The 24,846-nt window shown below is 35.1% G+C and overlaps 4 protein-coding genes across 7 annotated transcripts; 2 read left to right on the forward strand and 2 right to left on the reverse strand.

Annotated features, from left to right (window-relative positions):
* Nucleotides 1-1,729: 1,729 nt before the first annotated feature.
* On the forward strand, nucleotides 1,730-3,300 carry LOC104898013 (hypothetical protein). The gene is made up of 3 exons (XM_010685003.4): nucleotides 1,730-2,389; nucleotides 2,489-2,890; nucleotides 3,048-3,300. Exons 1-3 carry the CDS (start codon nucleotides 1,951-1,953, stop codon nucleotides 3,098-3,100), a joined length of 894 nt encoding a protein of 297 aa, XP_010683305.2. The 5' UTR covers nucleotides 1,730-1,950; the 3' UTR covers nucleotides 3,101-3,300.
* Nucleotides 3,301-4,590: 1,290 nt separating this feature from the next.
* Nucleotides 4,591-11,660, reverse strand: LOC104898014 (hydroxyproline O-galactosyltransferase GALT6). Its single transcript, XM_010685005.4, has 7 exons — nucleotides 10,190-11,660; nucleotides 6,651-6,883; nucleotides 5,971-6,261; nucleotides 5,743-5,871; nucleotides 5,473-5,646; nucleotides 5,143-5,250; nucleotides 4,591-5,039 (listed from the first exon to the last, which is right to left on the reverse strand). The coding sequence occupies exons 1-7, from the start codon at nucleotides 10,899-10,901 to the stop codon at nucleotides 4,833-4,835; spliced, it is 1,854 nt and encodes a 617-aa protein (XP_010683307.3). The 5' UTR covers nucleotides 10,902-11,660; the 3' UTR covers nucleotides 4,591-4,832.
* A 1,753-nt stretch (nucleotides 11,661-13,413) lies between these two features.
* Nucleotides 13,414-18,411, forward strand: LOC104898093 (exocyst complex component EXO84A). The gene is made up of 8 exons (XM_010685103.4): nucleotides 13,414-13,853; nucleotides 14,680-14,777; nucleotides 15,245-15,807; nucleotides 16,251-16,705; nucleotides 16,928-17,440; nucleotides 17,562-17,750; nucleotides 17,835-17,971; nucleotides 18,191-18,411. The coding sequence occupies exons 1-8, from the start codon at nucleotides 13,707-13,709 to the stop codon at nucleotides 18,312-18,314; spliced, it is 2,226 nt and encodes a 741-aa protein (XP_010683405.2). The 5' UTR covers nucleotides 13,414-13,706; the 3' UTR covers nucleotides 18,315-18,411.
* Nucleotides 16,635-23,175, reverse strand: LOC104898015 (probable RNA 3'-terminal phosphate cyclase-like protein). Of its 4 annotated transcripts, none has more exons than XM_057395534.1 (6): nucleotides 22,906-23,175; nucleotides 22,658-22,807; nucleotides 21,495-21,676; nucleotides 21,128-21,300; nucleotides 20,607-20,823; nucleotides 16,635-16,774 (listed from the first exon to the last, which is right to left on the reverse strand). In XM_057395534.1, exons 1-6 carry the CDS (start codon nucleotides 23,108-23,110, stop codon nucleotides 16,742-16,744), a joined length of 960 nt encoding a protein of 319 aa, XP_057251517.1. In that variant the 5' UTR covers nucleotides 23,111-23,175; the 3' UTR covers nucleotides 16,635-16,741. The 4 variants fall into 4 exon arrangements, with proteins under 4 accessions (XP_057251517.1, XP_057251518.1, XP_057251519.1 ...); XM_057395535.1 differs by lacking the exon at nucleotides 16,635-16,774 and adding an exon at nucleotides 16,776-17,466; XM_057395536.1 differs by lacking the exon at nucleotides 16,635-16,774 and adding an exon at nucleotides 17,334-17,470.
* Between the last annotated feature and the right edge of the window lie 1,671 nt (nucleotides 23,176-24,846).

The raw sequence follows: 24,846 nt of genomic DNA on the forward strand, positions 1-24,846 counted from the left end.
CTAGCACAGTGAAGTCAGTTTAATGATAAGATTTCTATTAATATTTAGATTGTACGTTTCTCTTGATGTCAAAAAAAAAAAAGTGCGAAATTCAAAAATATAACTAACTAGTTATATGAAAGAATCAAAACTTCCTAACAATGCTGGAGGGAAAGACTTAGTTTATGAGTTTTTTTTTTTAGTGCTTTAGATGCATGACATTTCAACTTTAGCATGACTTAGTCTATTTTTATCGGCATGATCCAAATTATTTTTTCACATTTCCTTAGTCCAATTTCTTTTGGTTCCATGACCAATATTTCAACCTTTTTTTTTTCACTATATCTCATTACAAAAAAAGAAACTACCATTTTATATTCGGGAACAAAAAATACAACGCGGTGCAACTTTCGAAAATAGAGAGTTTTTTCTTCTATATAAATTGACATTAGCTTCTTTAAATTAACATTTATTATTTCAAAAGGTACATAAACTTAGCTTACGTTGGCCTTAGACATTAAGTTTACATTGGAATTACGAGAAGTTAATTGTTGGTAAGTTGGTATTGCAGAAAGCCTGAAAGCACCAGAATATTTCTGGAAGAACTTTCCAGAAATAGTCTACTTGTAATGTAACTACAATATGCTCAAAGATCAAAGTGATTCTCAGCGTTAAAGCACTATGTGGACCAATGGTTATTGCCACTACTAAAACATTTACTTAAACATGAAGTCTCAACTCTCAACTTGTCAAAATTTTCATTCTTAATGTAAGATTTTCTGAGAGTCCTAAACTTAATGTACGCATTACTCCAATCTTAATGAAGGCTGAGGAATCCCATAGTTCTGATCAGCTTGACACTCTAAGGGGCCGAACCCGTTAAAAGGCTAGTTCGGACGAACCATAATGAGTCAAGTCCTATCGGGTCATTTGCGTTACTCACCTACTTCCTCCATCTTTTAATTGTTGTATTCAAAGGAAATAACACGCGTATAAGCATTAAACAGAACACGTGTAAGGAGAAAACCTTTCCCATAAAGGAAATGGTAACATTGATTTTAAAAATCCCAAAAAAGAATATGATATAATTATTAAAATAACAGAAGTAGTACTAACTAACTATGAAAGTCATCCCTATATATTTTAGTAAAAAAAATTCCTTCTATATACCATATAAAATCATATACTTCATCTGTTCTGTTTTAAATGAAACACTGGGTGAAATAACACTATTTATTGATCAATTTTGACTTCAATTTATCACCATCATATAAAGAAAAATATACTCAAGTGAGATCTTGTTAAAATCATCTCGATGCATACTATCAAATTATAACTTTTTATATTTTTTTACGTGTGCACAATTAAAGATATTAATGATTAAAGAAGCGCATTGGCCATTAAGTTGCGTGAAAAAACAAACGTTTCACTTAAAACAGAACAGGAGAAGGGTATGTTCTCTTCGGCATAAAGCAACTGAACTGAACTGAATTGAATAGTGATATGTGAAAGTAAAAGTCTTGTCCAGAGCTGAACTGAACTGAACTGAATTGAACTGAAAATAAGCTGGGGAGAACAGCTCGAAGTAGTAAGAAACTAAGAATTACTTTGGAAAGAAACGTTGGCATTAAGGTAAGATGGTAGACTTGTGAGACAAAATATGCATAATATATTCTCCAAGCTTCAGTCGGCTAGTAAAGATTAAAGAAGTAAAAAAAAGTGAGTAAAGAAGCATGGAAACAGAGAGAAAAAATGGCATCTACCACATTCAATCAAAGGTGAATCAAATTCCTGATTAGAAAAAGCCATATTGGTCCTTTCTTACTTCATTTCTCTCACTCTTTCCAATACAAAATTACTCCAACTTATCTTCCAACTCAAAACCCATATAAACCATCCACACACGAATCTCTAAAACACTTCCCATTCACGCCTTCATTTCCTACACCACTCCCCTTACACTATCAAACCATGAACCTAAACCACCTCTCTCTATCTCTTCTCCTCCTTGTCTTTCTCCTCCCACCCTCCCACTCCCAAGTATGTCAACGCTTCTGCGGTGACATCCAACTCCGCTACCCGTTTGGAGGCGGTCCAGGGTGTGGCGACCCTCGGTTTGTTAAACACGTTACATGTAACCAAAGACAACTTACCTTCATCACCCACACCGGCTCTTACCCGGTCACCAACATCGATTACGACAATGAGATACTCTACGTCTCGGACCCTACTATGTCCACCTGTTTTTGTACTCAGCCTAGCAAAGGGTTCAGCTTAGACTGGGATGCTCCATTCTCTTTCCATGACAGTAGCGTCTTTGCATTGCTAGACTGTTCATTGGACTCCTCCCCTATGTATAAAGGTGCTATCAATGGAAACATCACTAATGTCCCGCAGTGTGATAACACAGGTACTCTATTAAGGAGAACTATTTTTTCATACATAAACACAACTAAAAACAATAATACGAAATAAAAAAAAATTCTCTAAATTTTTTATTCGTAAATAGGTACCACACTCTGCAGCTCGATCTACTCTTGCCAGCCTATCAGCCAGCTGAACGTCCCAATCTCCACGTGTTGTGTGTACGCACCTGTGGATCTCGGGCCTGCCTTCGAGATGGACCTACAGAAGGCACAGTGCAAGGCATATACTGCAGTTTACAGCTTCAATGATCAGGAAACTAATCCCGAAGCATGGAAGTATGGAGTGGCATTGAAGTACAAGTTCAATGTGAAGAATGATTATCCAGTTTATTGTAGCAACTGTGAGAGGAGTAATGGGGTTTGTGCTTACACTGGAACTTACAACACTTTTGTGTGTAACTGTCCAAATGGAGCCAATACAAGTACAGACTGTTACTTTCAAGCTTCTTGGAATTCTGGGCTAAGGCTTGCTCCTTGGATCAAAGGTAAGCTTTTTGAAAAAAGATTTCTCTTAATGCAAGTAAAGCACAAGCTTCTTTTTCTTCCTTTTTGTTCTGTTCAATTATTTTACTTTAGTATATATTTTTTGGGATTTAACTTTTTTTTTCTTTTCTCTAAATTTTCATCCTTGCTGTGTTACAGGAAGCTTGTTCCTGTATGCTAGTATACTGCTGCTGTTCTGGATCTCGTTCTAGAATTATATAATTACAGCTTAATTTTAGAAAACAGAACCAGATCAGCTACTGAAGTTCTTACCCCCTTCATTTTGTACTTTCAACTTCCAAAAAGATAAGATTTTTGGGTGTATGATTATTTTTTTGGGTTTATTTTAAGAAATTGAGACAAGTAATTGTAACATATGGAAATGCAAATAAATATAACATATTAGATATTACTCCAACTTGTGTGATACTCTCATCCAAGGTCTTTTTTATGTCTTAAGATACTCTCATCTAAGGTTGGCAGTTGACTCCTCCGCGAGTCACTATTATTCTTTATTATTCAACGAAATTTCGATTCTCTTTCCTTCTTTAGTTCTTTCTAAACTGATTAATGGTGTCTTAAGCCCGCTACTTAGTACTTACTACCAGGAACATACAAAAAGAAACACGCACATATAATGGGCCTGACACGAACTTACCCGAATATGGGGGTGTCATGCAAAAGTTTTTGACTTGAAACCCGCCAAGGGTGTGTTCTCTTTAATATAAAAGAAAAAGTTTCAAGTCCAAATAAATTCCAATAACTCTTAACACCTTTTAAAACAAGTTTCATCAAGTTCCAATAGTTGTAGTACTTCGAGCAAAAAGAAGTCGAAGAGAACGCTCCTTTAGTCCTAAGGGAAACTATTTTTGTAAAATGGACTTGCTTAAAAATCCAATACTAAAACAAAACTGACCCGAAACCAAAACCTTGCTCAACCTGAAATCGACTTGATCATCCCATTTGACAGGTCTTAAATCATCAAAACGCAGAAGTGCCAGGGATAGACAAAGAGATAATGATACAAGTAATCAACTAAAAATAGATAAGGCAAAACACAGTTGGAAAGTACAATTTTGGAGGTTTAGTGGGTTTTCTAGAGAATATATCATATGGGATATGATTCTTTTTTTTAAAGACCACTACGAAATAAGGAATCACTTTTGACAAAAGAATCTTTGCTTTCATTTCCCATTGATCGGAGCTCCTAGACTAGTGATAAAGAAGGGCTTTATTTAATCTAATGATTCAGAAACAGCAGAACACTAGCTTAAGTGTTTAATTTGAAGACTATATAATGCTCAATCATGCACCATTTTATAAGGGTGTAGGACATAAGCCAACCCCAAAAAAATGCAAAGTTCCAAGAGGGAATAAAGCTTACTATAATAGTATGTTATGTTTTCTAATGGACTGAATTTAGTCTTATCTTCATGACTATTATGTTCTCTACTTCATGGAATGCACATGAAAATCTGCTTGAGAAAACAATATATTGGGTTCAATTCATACCTTGAGTTGGCAAGATGGGATCTTCAATCTTCGTTTCACACCATGAAAGATGCTAAAACGTGTAGTCCTCTTCACCTATACCGGAAGCAAAGAAGATGGTGGCAAAACTGTAAGAGTATGCTCTTATTGCAGGCAAAAAAATGAACTTGCCAATTTGTCAACTTTTGATTAATTTGTATGAAAACCCTCCTGTACGAACCAGATCTCGAATTTTTATTGATTTATATGAACCTCAAAATAAATAGATAAAATCCCTCGTATACATGTCCGGAACTAGCCACCTCCCCTTGTTTACACCTAATTCTGAACTCATCAGACGGATCTATGTATAAGCTATATACAATTCAAAATCTCTCTGATTGTGCCACTTTGTAGTTCCTATAATTTCCGAGCAGTAAAGGAGGGATAAATTTTGTCCAACTGGTAAAAAATTTATAGGTTGCAGCAAATCGGTTTTCCTTCACTTTGCAGTCTCTCCCACAAACATATGAGTTGTTTTGGGGATTGATAATGTGCGGTGTAATAATTGTCAATGCAACCAAACTGGAGGAAATACGGGTTGTGCAGATATTCCACTGGTCTTGAGCTGTTGAACTGCTCAACCCACATCCCCATACTCACATCTTCCATCTTGAACAACTACATGTAACAATTACTGATGTTACTTAACCATATTAACAAAGAAAATGATAAGTATAATATTAGTCAGAGAGCTGGAATTAAAAGATAACATCTGACATACTCTCAATCTGTTCTTCTGAAATTCTTTCACTATAAAATGCGCAATGTCTGAAGACACAATATAACCAGGTCCATCAGCATATGGTGGATAAGTTTCATCTGGCCATTCCTGAAATATTACAGAGGAAAAATATCAGAAACATAGTTGTAAATTATTATGTTAGACTCTTCATTTTACCTCAAGTACCCATGTCGGAGCCTCGACACTTTGGCATGGGTGATACTTCGACACCTCATTTTAGGTTAAAGTCATAGAAATTTGTTTATAACATAGCCGATTTAAACAAATTCACAAAAATAACTTTTCCATCTTGATCAAAGTTCCTTATACCTCATATGATACCGCCCATTTACCACTACGCAGGGGCTTGTGATAGTAATTCATTTTCCCAGCATAGAGGCTCTTGTGACTATTGACTTGTCGTGCTTCCTCAAGCACAGCATCTACCCTTACAAAGGTATCATCATCGCATTTCATGATATATTTTGCAGACAAAATATGCACCTTAAGGAAGAGAGCAAGAAAGAAAAAGGAAATCAATCAGTATGTATCATGAAAACTTTCAATCTAATGATTAACAAGAAATATTCTTGTACTAACCCCGTATTTACAAATTGCTAGAGTCTTTAAAACAACAAGGTCATAGTTGTCCAGGTACGGCACAATGATAATGTCACCAAAAAACTCAGCTTCTTTCTTCAACTCCACATTTATAGTTTCTCTTTCATGCTGCCAATAGTTCGACATCAAAAACTACAATCACTCTTGGGACAATAGAGATCAAACATAAAGCATCATCACAACGTCGCCTAACTCTTAGCCTCTTACCAGTGCTACGAAGAAGCGGGCTACAACGATTGACGATTTAACCAAGTCATGTTGCATCCAAGATTTACGGACCGCCATACGTTCAGCAAAATGGTCTCCAGCAGATATTATGCCAATCAAAAGATCAACAGGTGCATTAGGAAGTGGTTGAGTCTTCCACTTAGGTGACATCTCAAGATGCCTCTCAGGAGCAACACTAGGATGTGATGTGGGCAAGGAAGCAGCAAATACAGAATGTACATCAACATCCCCATACACATGAAGCGACATGGGATCTTCTAAGTCAAATCCCTGTAAATGCAGATGCAAATTTAAACAAAGCTCTTAATGCGCTACATCATTGAGCAACTGTAAAGGGGAAAAGGTCAAAAATGTCGTATAGAATCTATCAATTTTGTTTTGACCCTACTAAATATTCTTTTTGGTACCCAATACTGTTTGTAAGTTTAAAAAAAAAAGTGCAAAAACAAAATTAACTTAATATATTAGTAGAAAGCAAAGATGATCACTGGTTTTTAAATATCTACCAGAAGAAAAACCCAAGGTGAAGGATTGAATCAGAAGAAAAGGTTTTTCCTAGTTTCTTATGACATCCCTAATGAAATGCTCCTAAACAGGGAAACATGCAAAAGAGATTATATCGATTTTGGCAATGGAAGCATTTACAACGCAATACTTACATTTCGATAAGCAAATGAGGTAATATGCCGTCCATTGACATTGATATGATAACCTTCCAAGCCAGTGGTGATGGTAAGAACAAAGAGCTTCTCTTCTAAAAAAGGATAAGGCCAGTCCAATTCGACCTTTTTCCTCTGTCCCATCAATCTGCCCAACCATAAAGTAGTCTTCGACTCTTCGAACTGGTTAGCATTATGATAAATCCATTTCTCACATTTAACCTGCCCATCAACTGCAAAAAAGAAAGGCTCTAGTGATTAGCTGAGTGATGAACAGAAACACAAAAATAAGCCTGCTACAATATTGTACCAAACTCATGTATCTAAGTCATTTCCCCTTAATCAGAATTACGTATCGGCTCAGGCACAAGTCCCACGAATCCAATGTTTAAATTGATTTTTCTATTTCTTGGGGGTAGGGTGTTGAATAGTGTTGTCCACAACTCCGTAGAGGACAGGTTACATGAATCCAGTTGGAACATTTCAATCATCAAGAAGAAATTTAAAGAGTTAATTCTATCAATATAAATGATACTGAACAGGGAAACACTGCTCTAAGCATGTAACACCTTGCCGATGAAATCAACTTTCTCAAACGCTTAGGATTAGTAAGTTCCAATCAATGGTTACATCTTTCTGAAATGCAGGCATGCAATCACCTCTAGTCTCTGCCCTTACTTCTCCAATTGTACTTAATAAAAAGGACAACCAGATGTTCTCAATTTGGATTCCTTGCAATTAGTTTCAGACCTCGTTTATGCTTGCATTAGAATTTATTCAATATCTGGCGACCTCAGAACTATCGAGAAGGGAAAGATATTTAGATAGTCTGTCTCCACTTTAAAATGAACAAACACACCCCGTCCCTCCCCTCCCTCCCTCCCTAATTGGTTGTAAACGTTGTTAAACTCTCAAGTAATCTTGTAGCACATATAAGCAACCATGCTGTTCCAGCCAAAACATTTACATCTTAGTCCTTAGCACATACTCCGTCAATTTCAAAGAAGTTATGTTACACTTTCTTTTCCATGGTCTCCAGTGCACACTTTTGAGTTTTGACCAATAATTTCTTCAGATAAGTATCAAGAAAGATTATAAAAGTTGATATTTCGTAAATACATCGAAAGAAATCTAAGATTTCAATTTGACAACCTTTTATATTTATATAGGTAGGAAATTGTTTATGAACCGAAGGAGTATTAAAAAACAAAATTTCTGGCCAAATGTTATAAAGCTCCAACATTTGTCTTAGCATCTTCAATAGTGAGCCCAATTAAAATATACTTCACTTGTTTGTACTTAGATTACTTCGATTTTTGCACGAATCTTGTACTAATGTTGACCAATTTTTTTTCAAAATATATATTAAAGCTAATGTTATTAGCGTCAGCATATATTTTCATTAAAAGTCCCTTTTGATGGTAATTTTACTAATAGATGCTTAGAAAAATATTTATCAAAGTTGTGCATAGGCAAGATGAATGTCAAATTGTTGCACATATTAAGAAACGGAGGAAGCATAAAATAGACATACAATGACATTTTAATTGATCTCCAACAAGAAAAAATACATAAATACTCTAATCTAAGATAAATGGAAACTTTCCTTTCTAGGAAGTTGCAAAATAAATGGAACACTTCTATGGTTAAAGGATTCTCTCTATCTCTCTTCATCATATAGGGTCCTCCTTTGACCTCTAATTTTCTCCTAATCAAATGTGTTCCATTTTAATTGTGCATCCTCCACATTGCATTTATTATATAATGAAGAAAGTATTTCTTTTAATTGGCTTCGACTGTCAATCGTCAATGATTGAGGATCTTCTTATCTTGATCTCACCCATTCAGTGCTCCATTTCAAGCTTCAAACTAATTGTCCCTTTCACTTTTGAAATAGACCTTTCATCGCTTCTCTTAAAATACACATAAATAAGATTACAAAAAATTTGTCGTATTGGACTTTAATATCATTTTAGTGATAATTAACTTTTATCAATATATACCTCTATCCTCATAAAACATAAGTCCCAAATTGAAGCCAAAATAGTACTTAATTTCCAATAAAATCCCATATACTCTAATTGATTCAAACCAACCAAATTTCTAATATGAACTAGGTAAATTACTTCAACTTAGTTGCACTATCCTATTAACATCAATTCCTAACAAACACATTAAATCTTTTCCAACCCCAATAATATACTTGTTTCTCATTGGGTAATAATGGCATTGTAGGGGGAATCACGATAAATAAAGCTATCTTCTCTGTGTCATTAACTAATTCTACAACATCAATTATTTATGAGCAAGATACAAAACACCAATTAAGAAAATAAAGGGAGGAAATATTCTTGTTTATATTTTTCTTTTGTGATTTTTTTGTTTGAATTCACGAAGTTATACTTCCAACAAAATCGCTTCTTTTTGTCTATAAGGAGCCCCAAAAGACATTAACTCTTGTTCACGAGGTGTTTTAGGCGTCTCATAGTAAGAAGTCAAAATGACATCTCACACAATTTGACCAAAGTTAAGTCAAAGTGGTATCAAAAAAGAGTTATTTGGGACCAAAATATAACCTTGGTACCAAACTGAAATTTAATACCAAAATAGAATCGGTATCAAAATACTCTATTTTGGTACCACTTTGACTTAGCTTTGGTACCAAAAATTTTGTGAGATGCCATTTTGGCATCTCACTATGAGTTGTCAATACTTTCTCCTTGTTCACCCATGTCTCAAGTACCACTCGGCCACTCCTTCCCCCAAAAGTTGATCAACTAACCTAGGTAGTAACATATGCACACTTACCCCAAGATTGTAATTCCTGCAATCACAAAGTTCCATTTCCTAATAAGTGTGACCGGTGTAATTTTAGTTGAGCTAGCAACTCAAGTACACAACTTATTCCATCTCTATCAAGTACCAATTTACAGCTTAATACTTCTACAAAGTACAGGTTTCCTAAGTGTTCCTCATCTCAAGATTGTCAACCGAATGACCACTCATTATTAGTAGTACTATCTAAAATTTAGCAAAAAACCCCGTTACAACTATGGGAAAACTTGGTTCTCACTTACTCCAATTTTAGATTAACAATGCAATATCACTTGTTGCTTAAAGAGCATACGCACCAAAGACTGCCCTATAGTTTATGGTCGTCAATTATTTTATTAGTTCCTCACTTCTTCCACCTCATTCATACCCTACTCATTTCATCCCATATTTTTCTTACTCTCGATGGTTACCCTCCAATTCGTGGTTATCACATTTCTCTCTTCTAGTTTTTTAATATACCCCACCATAATTTCTCTCTTCTGCTTTCTAATATACCCCACCATAATTTTCTTTGCTACTCTTTTCTCTTGGTCTATCGTAAAGAGTTAGGCATCATAAGAAGTAACGTCCTATTTGACTCTTATTGTCAAATCAAATCAATTTCGACATTACATTTTTTACTAGTATAAATATCAATTCACTACCATTCAGTTCAGTTTAGTTCAGTTCAGTCCGAAAAGAATAGAGCCTAAGAGCGACATTACCAGTCTCTTCCGTGGACGGCGAACGCCAGCCTTCGCAACGAACGGCGGTACCCCACTGACCACGAAAACAGTGATTCATCTCAATGACGGACTTCTCACTCCAATCCCCTTTAATCCTAGGATTAAAATGCAGAAACCTAGCAGCCTCTTCCCCTCTAACAACTTTCTCTCTCCTCAACTCCACCATAAACTGAGACACCGTCACATCTTTCCCCAACGATATAGTCGGTTCTTTCTCTTTGTGGGCCTTCCTGGGCTGGCCCACAACTGTCACATGCGACCCAAGCGTCAGCCCACATGGTAACCTCACAACTCCCTTAAACTTCGACTCTGTAAACGTCACCTTTTCTGGACACGTCATCACCGCCGATACTTCCTTCGTCGGTGGGCCCTTTTGGGCTTTCGTGTGGGCCCATAATTGTGAGCCCACGATCCATGCTTGCATGGCAGTTTTGTAAATAGAGCTGTTTTTGTTGTCGGAGATTGTTTGTCGGAAAACTATGTTAGAGAGAATATCAGGCGTTTTTGAAGGACGTGGCGTTTCGTGAAGGAAACGTGATGAAGTTCGGTTTTTTTCTAAGAAACGGAAAAGTACTGGAAATTGAGTAGTCATTAAGAAAAAATAAACAAAAAGAAGACCCAATAAAAGATGAAGTGACCTGAGTCGACTCATTATCAACACCGAGTCAAACTTGTAACTCGTCCTCTTCATCTATTTTCTCCCCCTGTTTTTCCTCTGAAATTCCACAAATTTAAGAATTTGTGTCTGAATGTTTTGGCTTAGGTTTTTATTTTTTTGAAGAGGCAATTTTGGAGTATGATAGTATTAAACTACTAATGAGATCATATGATACTGTTTTATAAAGTTTGAGAGTTGGAGATGAAGATTTATTTCCTTTTTCTGCAGTTACTAGGATCTCAAAGTGTATCCTGAGTGATACTGTATCTGCGCTATTCTTATTCTGTTTTGTACCTTAGTTTTCTTTTTAAGGTTGGTGCAAATAGATGAATGTCAACTACTTCCTCGGTTTTATAATACTCGCTGCATTTTTTTATTGTGGGAAGTTTCAAATTACTTGTCACACTTTCTTTTTAGGTAATAATCTCTCTCTTCTCACAAGGGTCCCTTTTCTTTTTACTCTCTACCTCTCTCTTCTGCAAAAATTGTCGAGGAATCCGTGAATTGAGGAGTGTAACGAGTAATATGAAACGGAGGAAGTACTTTAATTGGTTAAAGTCTTGGTTGATGATGTTAAGACCTCAGATTGATTCCGTTTATATTATTTATTCTTGTTGTTTTTTCTATAAAAAAATATGATTAATCTCGGAGTCGGACAATCTTTTTTTTTTTTTTTAAAGGTAGGACCATTTATAGGACGAATGCTTTTTAATAGACGAGATAGAATAAGGGAAGGCATGCTCCCTAAAGTGTTTCAAATAGACTTTGATGAATGATGATATACAAAGCTTTACTACTCCTATTCGGAAAAGAAAAAAAAAAACTAGTTGGTTATGTTGATTGTTGCCATCATTAACATATATTAACTTGTAAAGTTGAGTCTATTTATGCATAATACTCTGTTTTTTTTTTTTTGAGGGGTATGCATAATACTCTTATATTAGGAGTTTAGGACAGGATTTACGAATATTTTTTTTTTTTAGTCAATTAACGTAATAATGAGGCAATGCATTTTGTGCCTTGTAGATACTTTTTAATTAAGATGAAACTCGATTTATGTGAACTTTCTTTAATTCATGTTTGATTTAAGAAACAAATTAGTTTTTAGGTCGTTTTATTTATTAATATTTTATTTTAAAATGATTGCACCAAATAGCACTTGGTTTAGAGGCAAAGAGTTTGATTCAAGACATTAACATTTTTTTTTTCAAAAATCACCATGATTTGTCTAGTGCACACTTGACAAAATTCTAGACTTCTAGTGCAAGAAGGAAGGTACCACGTGGCACATAAACTTTGACAAGCATGCCATTTCATATATTTGTATAGTTTGAAAAACTCGATATATATTCATAATAGAAAAGAATAAAAAAAAGTAAAATGCAAACAACATATTAAATATTTATATAATGAATATAATCACTGTAATTAAAACAACATTTACAACTATATTTACAATTATTGTAAATAATTTACATTATATAATTCTCTATATAAGATTAACTTATAACCAATTAAAGCGGGATCAAACTATCTTTGGAGAATTGGAGAAAGGGGCTGACAATGATCTATATATAGAATGTGATGATCTTGTTACTGGTCTAAAAGAAAAAATTGGTGTCATACTGGATTGCTAATATACGCTACCTAGTTTATTCTCATCTACCTTCGAAAACTGACTACAATGATGTCTAATTGCTCTCCATTTTGTTTCAAATTCTTTAGTCATTACTCATCGGGTGTTTCCCTTACTAAAAGGGCTACCTAATTTTTTGTCTCTTGTATCTATAAAGCATTTATGACCAATATATGAGTTAAAATAGGTTAAATTTTATTTGAAATTGACTTAGATACACATTTAGGGGGTGTTTGATACTACAGGGTAAAGGAAATGCAACAGGAAAGGAATACAAGAGGAAAGGAAAGCCAAATTCTTTGATTAAAAAGGGTTTTGGATGGTTTTTGTTTTTTCTCTCTCCCCCCTCATCCACTTTCTTTCCGGTATGGTTTTCTAAAATCTGATGCGGTTCACAAGACCGGATCAAATTTTCTTATTTTTTCTAAAAGAAAGACGGAATCTGCATGGCCCATGTTCCTCGTGGCCCATTTCCTCCCTTATAACCCTAGCCCACTCCTCTCTCATTCTCTCATAATCCTCTCCTCTCTCACACACTCGGTTCTCCCAACTCAGACGAACGATGCCCAAACCCTAAAACTCCTCTCATCAGCTCCCTCTCCTCTTTGTCCTCTCATCAACTCCCTCTCCTCTTACAAATCCTAAATCATCTATCATCATCAACAACATCCTCCCCACCAGATCTTCAGCACCATTTTCGTTTTTTCGCTCTTCAATTCCTCATCAACAACCAACGTCATTTCTTACCAAACAACCCAATACAGAATCATTAAAATACCATTCCAAATCTTGGCCACAATTTTTTCCAAACATGGGCTTAACATCTCTCCATCTAGACAAGATACATCACCTCGTTTGTCAAAAAAAAAAAAAAAAAAAAAAGACAAGAGCCATGCAATAATAAACTCCTTATATAGAAGTTTTAGAGAAAGTTAGTTAACAAAAGAAGCCAAGAATAGTAAAACATTTTTGTGTTCTTTTGTCCAAAAAAAACACAAATGAGTTTGTTGTTCTATTTTTCCTCTCACAACATATCACATCACGGATCATCACACTCTCTTCCCCTCTATTTCTTTATGCTATTGAATCCAAAAATTCTCCTCTTCAGCAATTAAAAACATGGAAACATGTAATTCTTTTCTGAAGATTTATTAGGAAATTCTTTTAAAGTTACATAAGAAAAAGATATAGAAAAAAGTAAGATGGATCATATGGTAAGCTTAGGAGATTCCAATGAATTTGAAAAGGAATCGAAACTCCCTCTTAGTGACCGTCTTAAGGTTTTCAAAAGCACCCAATTTGATGCTGATTCCTTCATCAACTCTAAATGTCATAACATGGCTGAAACGGTATTTGTCTTATTTTACCAAATTTTATTACTACATTTTTATGATGATTATTTGTTGAGTTGAGACTTACATTGTCGAAATGCAATTAAATTTGGATATATTAGAGTATTTTTATTACAACACATTCAGTGATTCAACGTACACCTTGGTGTAATACTGTAATGTGCGCATTTTTCTTTGTATTGAAGCAAACTCTACCATTCTGCTTATTTATATAAATATATTAAAAGACGTGTGTGACAATGTATACACGTTATATTGCACCTTACTCCATTAGAATTGTCTAATGTGTACATAAGTCATGTCAATTAACAAAAGTAAATTAACTTGCACGGTTGCAACAAAATTTGAACCCGTAACCTCTTGCTATTATACATGACACAATTACCATCTCAACCAACTTTTAATCATGCTTTAAGTTTTCACATTACTCCCTCCGTTTTCAAGTTCAAACTTTGATCTTTAATTACTCTTAATTTATGTTGATAGAAATTTTTAAAAAATAGTATTATAGTATTTCTCAAAACGAATCCAACTATATAATTTTTATTTATTGTATTTGAGAGATATTTGTGGTCCAAGCCAATTTTCGTAAAGCGTAAATAACTTATATTTTGAAATAGAAGGAGTATTATATTTGTACCTTATAAATGTTGAATTTTTCTTAATATACTTTAGTAGGAATGGAAAAAAATGCATATCAAGTCGGAAACACAATACCAACCCGCGGCAATGCCTGCGCCCAAATACTAGTTTGCCAATAATAATAGAAATTGTTATTTTTATCATTGTGCCTTCATTAATTTATCTATATTTTGATTAATAGGAATTAAAGCACATGACAAATTATCTTAAGGATCTTCATAAGGCAGCAGCTGAGGAGATGCGTAAAAGTGTATATGCTAATTATTCTGCTTTCATTCGGTCAGCAAAATTATCTCACTACATTCCCATTTAATCATATTTAACTCCTCTGAATCTCTTAGAATTGTAAAACACATCTTTGCCAAAATTATCTAGAGACTAATGTATGTAGCTGAATATGCCTTTGTTTCTCATTTGGTATGAAATCAAATACTCCCTCCGTCCCATAATATAGTGCTTGTTTCTTTTTTATATGGTATCCAAGACGTAACTTTGACCTTTAATATCTTCAATTCTGTATTAATAAAAAATATAAAAAGTTGATATTATGAAATTACACATTGAGACGAACCTAATAAGATCCCACATGAATATGTTTTTTTATATATACAAATGAGAATATTCGGTCAAAGATTTTACAGTTTGAAACACCAAAAATGAAGTAGACACTATATTATGGGACGGAGGGAGTAGTTTGATATGTAGCCATTTTCTATAATGTGATACTGCACCTGCACAACTTGCAGGACTGCAAAGGAAATATCAGCACTTGAAGGCCAACTTTTATCACTTCGAAACCTCTTATCAGCTCAAGCAGCAGTTGTTCATGGCTTAGCCGATGGAGTCCATGTTAACTCGTTATCACCGGGTCTACAAGGCCCAGCTGATGAAGACATAACAAAGAAGAAAAACAGTGAGCTCACCAAGATTGAGACATGGTTGAATGAGTTTCTTGAGACTCTTGAAGTGCTCTTAGCTGAGAGAAGGGTAGAGGAAGCCTTAACAGCCTTAGATGAAGCCGAGGGAGTGGTGGAAGATGCTAATGACAGAGGATCCTTGAACCCACCAATGCTAATATCGCTTCAAAATGCCATCACAGCTAGCCGGCTGAAGTTAGCTGATCAATTAGTGGACACAGCTAGCCAGTCTTCGACTAAAGGAGCTGAGAGAAGAGCGGTTGTGTTGGCACTTAAAAGACTAGGGGATGGCCCAAGAGCTCATACATTACTTTTGAATGCGCATCGCCAGAAACTGTACCAGATTATGCAGACTTTGAAGCCTGCTGCAGCAACTTCCAGTGCCAGTTCAGGTACATTCTAGTTTTGTATGAGATGGTCTTACAATAATTTCTGCTCGGACTAGGGAGATCTTTTCTGGCTTCTAAAGAAGACTTAGGGTGTATTTTCTTCACCTCAAAATAGGTCTAAAAAGGTGTAGACAATTAGGTGAAATAAGAGTTGATCAGGTCTGATCAAGTTTAATAACATCTGTTAAGATAAGTTCGAAGAAAGTGCACTCCTATTACAAAATCTCATATTCCCTCCATCCTGCGATGATATAAACAAAATTTTTTTTATGTTCTGTCACAAGAACTCACATGATATTTTGAATGCTTGACTTCCTTTATTGGCATAGTCCCACTGATTTTTTCAATTACTAAGTTTTACATCTCTTTTGGGATCACTATCTCATTTTACATCAAAATTACCTGTATGAGATGGTCTATCAATAAAGACTTGTTTGCAAATGCAGGGGCAGGATACTGCACTAGTCTATCGCAGCTCGTATTCTCCACCATTGCACAAGCATCAGGTGATTCTCTGGCTGTTTTCGGGGAGGATACTTCATACACATCAGAGTTAGTCACATGGGCAGTTAAGCTAACAGAGAAATTTAGTGTTTTTGTAAGGAGGCAATCACTTTCTCAGTCAGCTGCTTCAGGGAATCTGAGAGCAGCTACTGAGTGTGTGCAAATCTGCTTGGGACATTGCTCATTGCTTGAGTCTCGAGGACTTGCTCTTTCTCCTGTTCTGCTGAAAGATTTTAAGCCACTTGTTGAACAGGCGCTTATTGCTAATTTAAGAAGGATTGAGCAAAACTGTGCTGCTCTTGCTTCTTCTGATGATTGGTCTCTGACATTTTCACCTGGTTCTGTGAATCAACCTAAGCTCAGTAGGAGTGCCCACAGATTTAATTCTATGGTCCAGGTTCTCCTCATCACCTAATACAGTTTTATTCAGACTTCATGGACTCATTGAAACAAATCTGACAACATCCTACATGATAATACAATAGTAAATTAGTGAGGAAATGCACTTACACTTTGTATATTTGAATGCAAAAGTCAAAGTGTTGTGTTTATTAAGAAACAGAGCGAGTAGTAGCTAAGTTGCATATACATACATATACTTATGAGCTTCCTCTTTCAGGATCTCTTTGAAGATGTACAACCCCTAGAGACTCTACAACTAGGGACTCCATTACTCGAAGGTTTAGTAGAAGCGTTTAACTCCTATATAAACACCCTAATCAATGCGTTCCCAGTATCAGTAAGCGAGGCAAACCAAGATGGTCAAGGAGTCTCAATCATCAAGGTGGCTGAGACTGAAGCCCAACAGCTTGCTTTGCTAGCCAATGCACTGGTTCTAGCTGACGAGCTTCTCCCTCGTGCTGCTGCAAAGTTGCTACCCTTTAACCAAACTAACAGAAATGAAGAACCTTCTAGAAAAGACTTAGATCGACAAAGCCGTGTAGCAGAGCAAAGAGACTGGAAAAAGAGGCTCCAAAAATCAGTTGACAGGTTAAGAGATAGCTTCTGCAGACAGCATGCCCTTGAACTCATCTTTACTGATGATGGTGAAGTCCGTCTTACATCACAGTTATATACTAGATTGGATGGCTATGCCCAGGAGCCTGAATGGTTCCCTTCTTCGATATTTCAGGTTCTCCACTTCATCTACTCCTGGATCTTACTGACATGAAATTATATTTATTGATTTGTTAGAATTTGATCTCATATGCACTGACTGATCTTAATAAAAAAAAACTTTCCTGATTTCTTAGGAATTATACATGAGGTTGAGTCAGATAGCTGCACTTGCATCAGAGATGTTTATAGGAAGGGAAAGATTCGCGACATTACTGCTAATAAGACTGGCAGAGACAGTTATTTTGTGGATTTCTGATGATCAAACTTTTTGGGAAGAAATTGAGCAGGGGACAAAGCCTTTGGGTCCTTTTGGCCTTCAGCAGGTAGGATGTTATTGTTCACATTATCACATAAACCATCTCAACTTAAAAAAAATGTTCACATTTGTGGGGACTGCTATTCTGTAGTTTTACTTAGATATGGAGTTTGTCATGCTGTTCGCATCCCAAGGCCGTTTCTTATCTCGAAATCTTCAACAAGTAGCTAAAAACATCATTGCTAGAGCTATTGATGCAGTTTCTGCTACTGGGATTGATCCTTATAGGTTAGTTATCTTTAAGTTTATTTTATGTTTCAGTAAAATTTATGGATCATGAAGAACATAAATAGTTGGGAGCTTGGAAATCATACTTATTTCCGTGCTATAATCTTGGAAATGGCCAGAACATGAGGAACGAGCTGTAACTATTTATGTACTACAATATATATCAAGGTTATCAAACAAGCTAAGTCCTTAATTCCATTAAACTGTATCTTTGTGCAGTACATTGCCAGAGGATGAATGGTTTGCGGAAGTAGCACAGATAGCAGTAAAAATGTTAGAAGGAAAGGCTACTTTTGGAAATGAAGAGCGGGAAGTTGTTAGCCCCACAGCATCCATGTCCTGAAGTTCAATATGATGGAATTTATATGATGGATTGAAACGAAACCAACATAGTAATTTATCATTAAAATAATTTTTTTCCCCTAAAAGCTTACTTTTTTCCTTTTAATGTCTTTAAATCTCTCACAATATAGCCTAATCTACTATCAAAACTGTAAATATTGTGTCCACGTGTCTGTGTCGCGTCTCATATCCGTGCAACTTTGGAAGATACTTGTTAAGAGATCAACAAACTTATTATTTTGATGAACTTGCTTGGAACTCATGCAATGTCTCCTTATATAAACATCTTTGTCAGCTTCAATTTTGTCGAACATATATATAATAACTCAACCACATACATTCTCAGTTTGGAAAAAACTAAAACTAAAACTAAACAACTCCATATCAATTTTCCTTTACAGGGTTGACGAAGCACACCCTGCTTCATCATTCCATCAAATATCTAACCAAACGATAAATTACATTCACGAAAGCTTTCTAGAGAGATTTTTCAAACCACATCCCACACATTTAAGCATAATAGTGCCTGTTGAAGGGTCACGCTTGATGTCAAATTTGACACCAAGAAAGTCATTTACAAGCCTTAAAATTTCTATTCCGTAGGGAGAAAGTTTCCCCACTCGAATTTTCGAAACATCTTGGGGACACAAAGCACATAGAATAAATAGCAAGCCCTGGAAAAAAAGCAAAAATAGGTTGTACAAAACTGGTTAGTGTAATGGGTTCTTAGAAGTTTCCAATATGTAACCAATATAAGGTACTAAAATCAAAGTATGATAATATTGTTGCTAAAATGATTTAGAAAGGCATTCATGTAATAGAAAATAGAAAAAAATGGTTACCAACAGTCAAAACAATCATTTATTTCTAGCTACCCCTCACGGCCTCACTTTGATTATGGATTCACTTAAGGAGCTGAAGACGTTTCAAGTTATGTCTATTTATCATTGCTACCGGCAGCTAATCAAGCGGCGAATTTTATGGTTCATAGAGGTCATGACGCACCTTCGTTACTGTATTGTGTTTTCTTCTTCTGGTTTATTGTTTTCTACCATCTTCCTTAAGGATGTTGTAGGTTGGCCATATCCTAGGGGCCAGACCTAGTTTGTTTCTCTTCAACAAAGAAAAAACAAAGTCTAGTGACCAATTTACACATTAGGACTTATAATGCATTTAAGCTTGCACTTAATCCATCCCTAAAAATCAATATTAGTCTTGAAATCCATATTAGATTGAGATCACTTGGTTACATCTATCAATGACATTTTCCTGAAACAAGCTGAAAGGAACAAAGCTTCATAAGCTGAAAGTGTTACTTGTAAATTGGACACCCAGTGAAGAATGTGTCAAACTTCGAAATGACATAGATCTCAATTATAAGTTAAAATCGAAAATTTCAATTAGTAGACCATACATAAGTGTATATGGTGCACATCATGCACAAAGCCTAACCATCTTAGCCTTCCTGCTATAACTGCTAGTTAATTTTGAAAAATTTTAAAGGTTCTTTATGTTTCTTTTCCATAAAAAGGCCAAAACTCCAATTTTTCCATGGTTTGCATACCCTGAGGATCCTACAAACTTGTGTAGGATCCTTTTTTGCCAAATATTTTGTGGTTGAAACAAAATACTAGATAGTTCCCTAACCAACATCATTATAAAATGCCGAGTGTGTGTTACTAATAAAGTTCCAAAAAGTTCCTTTGGCTCAAAAATGATGAAACAAGGAAATTTCAAGTTTCCTTCTTGCATCATGAGATTACAGAGGTACGACTTCAGTTTCCATCAATGAGAACAATTTTTCAATCTTTCGACAAATTAACCAATGTGAAAAATGGTGCTAATTATACCAATCTAGTTAATAGCTAGCAAGAACCACAAACAATACATAACCTATAAATAATTGTGCTTTTCTATAAGCTCAACCCTAGGTGTAGAAATCATCACCCCTTTGCTCTACATCACCCAGTAATGCAACTATAAAGATTTCGATTCTTCTTTATAAGCAGAGTGCAGAAACCATCATTCTTTTGCTTTAAATCACCAAATAGAGCAAAAGCAATGAAGGTTTTGCCTTATATATAGACAAACAGAAGAAAAAAAATGCCTTCCAAACATCCTATAGGTAGTTTAAGAAAAAAAAATTATCTACATAAATAAAACACTTACAAAGCCAGTGAGACACTGTCAATAGATCTACAAGACAAAGCAGATTAAGGGGCACACACTAATTAAAAGTTATACTGCATATTTCCTAACATAAGATTATCTATTGTATGTTAAGAAAACAGACCTGATGTGTTGAATCTACCACTCCCCCCTGCTCAATTTCACCAAGTAAAGCGGAAGCAATATCCACACCAACATCCTCAGGCGATCTCCAATATACTTCTACACCATCTTCCATTTCAGCTGTCTCCTCTTCATGTGGACGATGGACAGCAGTATCAACAGAGATACAGCATCCAGAAGTGGTTTCAGCAACCAATGAAACCCCAAATCCTGGGGAGCTGAATCGAAATGAAATATCCAATAAAAATTAGGAAAAATTGACGATAGAGGTCTCAACTTTGATTGAGAATTTTTAAAAGGTTTGAACTATTGATTAACCTGTGTAGGTCCCAACTTTAGAGGGTATTAACTTTTAGGAGCTGAATCGAAATGGAAACTAGAAGTAGCGATTGAAAGGAAATCGTACAAACACATCAAATCCATGAGGCTCAAGGATGTCTTTAGTATTATGCATTAGACACTTATGAAGGTGTTCTTTAGAATTCAAGGAGAAATTACAAAGCAGAAAACGCAGTAACTTACTTTCCAGCTTGTGCACCAGCCTTGTGATCAATGAAAATGCGGACATCCGGAAGAAAATTATTGAAGATACCACGAGCAGAACATATAAGTGCTTCTGACTTAGACGATACTCGAGTAGAAAATGATACCCCTCTAATACGCATTACCATTCCCTCGTCAATCCAGTTCACTGCCTGAATGATGTATATGATCAGATGAACAAACATTAGATAACATACATTACATGGATAACAGATACTACCTCTGTTTTTTTTAGTTGCAACGATTAGACATAAAGTGTGAGTAGAAAATGTCTACTTAATACGATAAGATAACAAATGCTAACTAATACCTCTTACCAATAAAAAAAATGGTAAGTAGTACTTACTGTTAAACTAGTGTGCAAAATTGGTATTGACAAAACTACTTGTCCACCACCCATAGGAGGTACGCCACGGCTCTCAATTTTCAATGCTAGGCCTTGTGAAGATACTCCAAAGCGTTTTAAGATGTTCAAGGTAGTTAACTGGAATGTATCAACAGATGGGTCTTTTGAATCATTCGTTATACCTGATGGAACATAACTTATGTCACTTAAATTTAAAGTAGCAACCTTGACATGAAAAGAGTTGTATTCTGCACAGAAAATTTCAGAACCATGGGAAATAGAAAGGATAGTTCACAAGATGGTATGGTACAAATGTGGAGTAGTAGACGATCACCTTCACTACAATTTACCTCTCTTTGTGGTTTATATTATTAAGTCCCACTTCTATTATACTAATTGGCTAGAGTCAAAGACTAAGACTCCCTTTTGTTGGGGCCGCAAGCCCACCTACAGCTTCACCATTAGTATGATATTGTCCGTTTTGGGCATAACCCGCATGGATTTGTTTTTGGGCTCCTTTCCAAAAGGTCTCATACTATTGTAGGTGAGAAACTCTTATAAACTAGGTAACTCCTCCTTATCCCTCTAAGGTGGTATATATACCTAACAATTCTCCCATTAGACCAATGATATGCATCATGTCTTTGAGCTATGTTTAACTGAGTCACCCATCTTCGAGAACCATACTGAATACCATACACCATAAGACTTGCACCCACGCCTTAGAGCTTGCATACTGCACCCTACGTGCTCGAGCAAGCCAACCATGTGGTCCACCGTTGTATGTGCGTTCTCCCAACTAAACTGTCGGCTCTGATACTATTATTTTCTTCATATTTTTTTTATAGAAATTTAGAAGATTCTTTCTAAGTGTGAATAGCGTCAAGATTTCATGTGAGAAAGATAAAAAATACAGAGCGAGTATGACCGTATGACTAATACTATGAATTGTTTTAATATGGTGAAGAATAAATTTATTTATATGTATGACAATAATGCTAAGTTGCATCATGAGTTAGCATTTCAGTCACATAAGACTTCCACTCACTGCTACAGTTCCATAAGCACGAAATCCATGATTAAAACGGCCCCTTTTCCACCATATACAGTAGTAATTCATGTTAACCAAAATAAAAGTCTTAAGTTCACAAAAAAAAAGGTACCTTTAAGAGTAATTTGAAGGGGATTTTTGGCAAACAAACCGAGAACAATTAGAACTTCCAAGAAGTAAGCAATTGAACGACTCAACCCACAATCATGCTCCAGATATTTGCCACCCATCACAATCCCTGGTTTGTACGTCAACTTGGTACCTGCATTAATCAATCAATCATACATACATACATAATACATAATACATAATACATAACACATAAAATTAAATAAAAATAAAAGGAAAGTAAAAACAAACCAGTTTCATTGATGATAATAGAGCAATCATCGCAGACTTTTTGGATGAGACGAAGAAGAGAGACTTCGTAACGACGAAGACCAGGATTGATGTCAGTTGATCGAATATCGTCGATAACAATGGGAGTTGATGAAAGTGTTGAAAGAAGAAGACGACCTTTTAGATTTTCACTCCCTTTCATTCTCATCAACTTTCTTTTCTCCATTTTTTTCTTTCCTTTAAGCAATTACGAAGTAGGGTTTTAGCAAAAATAATAAGGTGATAGTTTAATCATTAATGGAGTACTATCTGAATTTTAGGTACTCTCTCTGTATTTTTTTTTATCCTTTCTCATTTAAAATTTTTACATTATGAGTGAGTTTTACAATTTTCTCCCTATATAAAAACAAATATATAATTATGTGGAATCTTGTTTAATTCGTGTCAATGACTACTTTATTACTATAATAATATTCAATGATTATAATTATTACTCCCTCTGTTTCATATTATAAGGCATTTTAGCTAAAAGAATTTGTTTCAAAATAAGGCATTCTACAATACCAATGTAATATTAAATGCAACTTTATATTATCAAGATAATCTTATAGGTTATTTTGTATTATCAATATAATATTTAATGTCAATTCTTATTACCCATGCAAATCTAACTAAAATTAACTAAATTCTTAATCTGTGTGCAAAAACCTTAAACGACTTATATTTTGAAACGGAGGGAGTACTAATATGTAATAAAATATATTTAATGTAGAATAAGTACATTGGTAAACATGCAAATTGCAAAATGAAACTAGCAAAGATAAAAAATACAGAGGGAGTTTTGCTCAAGATTTAAGTTATTAGTGGTGGCAGTAAGGTCCCGTTCTTTAGATTGAATTGGGCTGAACTAAACTTAATAATAATAATAATAATAATAATAATAATAATAATAATAATAATAATAATAATAATAATAATAATAATAATAATAATATTAATAATAATAATAATAACAACAATAATAGCAATAATAATAGTAATAATAATAATAATAATAAAAAAAAACAACCTAAATTATTATATTAGGTAAATTGAATATAATTTTTGCTCTCTAATTCAAAACACTATAATTTTTTACCATTTGAGAGTGCTTGAAATACGTTTAAATAAGATCCATTTACAATATAGTTTTACAACTCATGAAAAATACATTTAACTACATGAATAGTAGAGGTGATCATGGGCCGGGCCGAGGCCCAAGAATTGCCAATTGATCGGGCCGTGCCTTAAATCGGGCCGAATTTTTGTGTCCAAAGCCCGCTATTTCGGGCCTAAATTAGCGGGCTTTGCGAGCCAAAACGGGCCGGGGCAAAAAATAGACTAAAAAGTCTTTTTTGGCTTGCCCAAAGCCCAAAAAAATACGGCCGGGCCCGGCCCGCGGGCCGAAAAATTCTGCCCAAAACCCGGCGGGGCCAAAATGATCACCTCTAATGAATGGTAAGGCATTATCTAGTCTTTAACTAGTTATTAGGCTCGCGCTACGCCCCGGGTTAGGACAATTTTCATTTATGAATATTATAATTTAAGATGATAACACTAATTAATATTTGGTCTAGTGGTTAAGACTTTACTGTATGTTCTTGAGGTTCCGGGATCAAACCTTACACTATGCCATTTCTAATTTTTTTTATTGTTGTGGATTGCATGGAGTAAAACTCCCTTAGGGAGAGCACCACGTGGCACTGTTTCTGGCTGAGGCACGCCTTTTAATATATTACTATAGATTTCTTTTAGATATATATAATAATAGCTATAATTATATTGTATATTTGTAAAATATGTGACTATAGCATTTTATCATAGGTCCAATTTACAGGATCAAACATATTATCTTTCAAAGCCTCATCAGTCTTACGAGTCCAAATCCTCTGGAGTTTTAATAAAATTCTACAAGATAGAATT

The sequence above is a fragment of the Beta vulgaris genome, chromosome 6, assembly GCF_026745355.1.
Source record: "Beta vulgaris subsp. vulgaris cultivar EL10 chromosome 6, EL10.2, whole genome shotgun sequence".
Lineage (NCBI taxonomy): Eukaryota > Viridiplantae > Streptophyta > Magnoliopsida > Caryophyllales > Amaranthaceae > Beta > Beta vulgaris.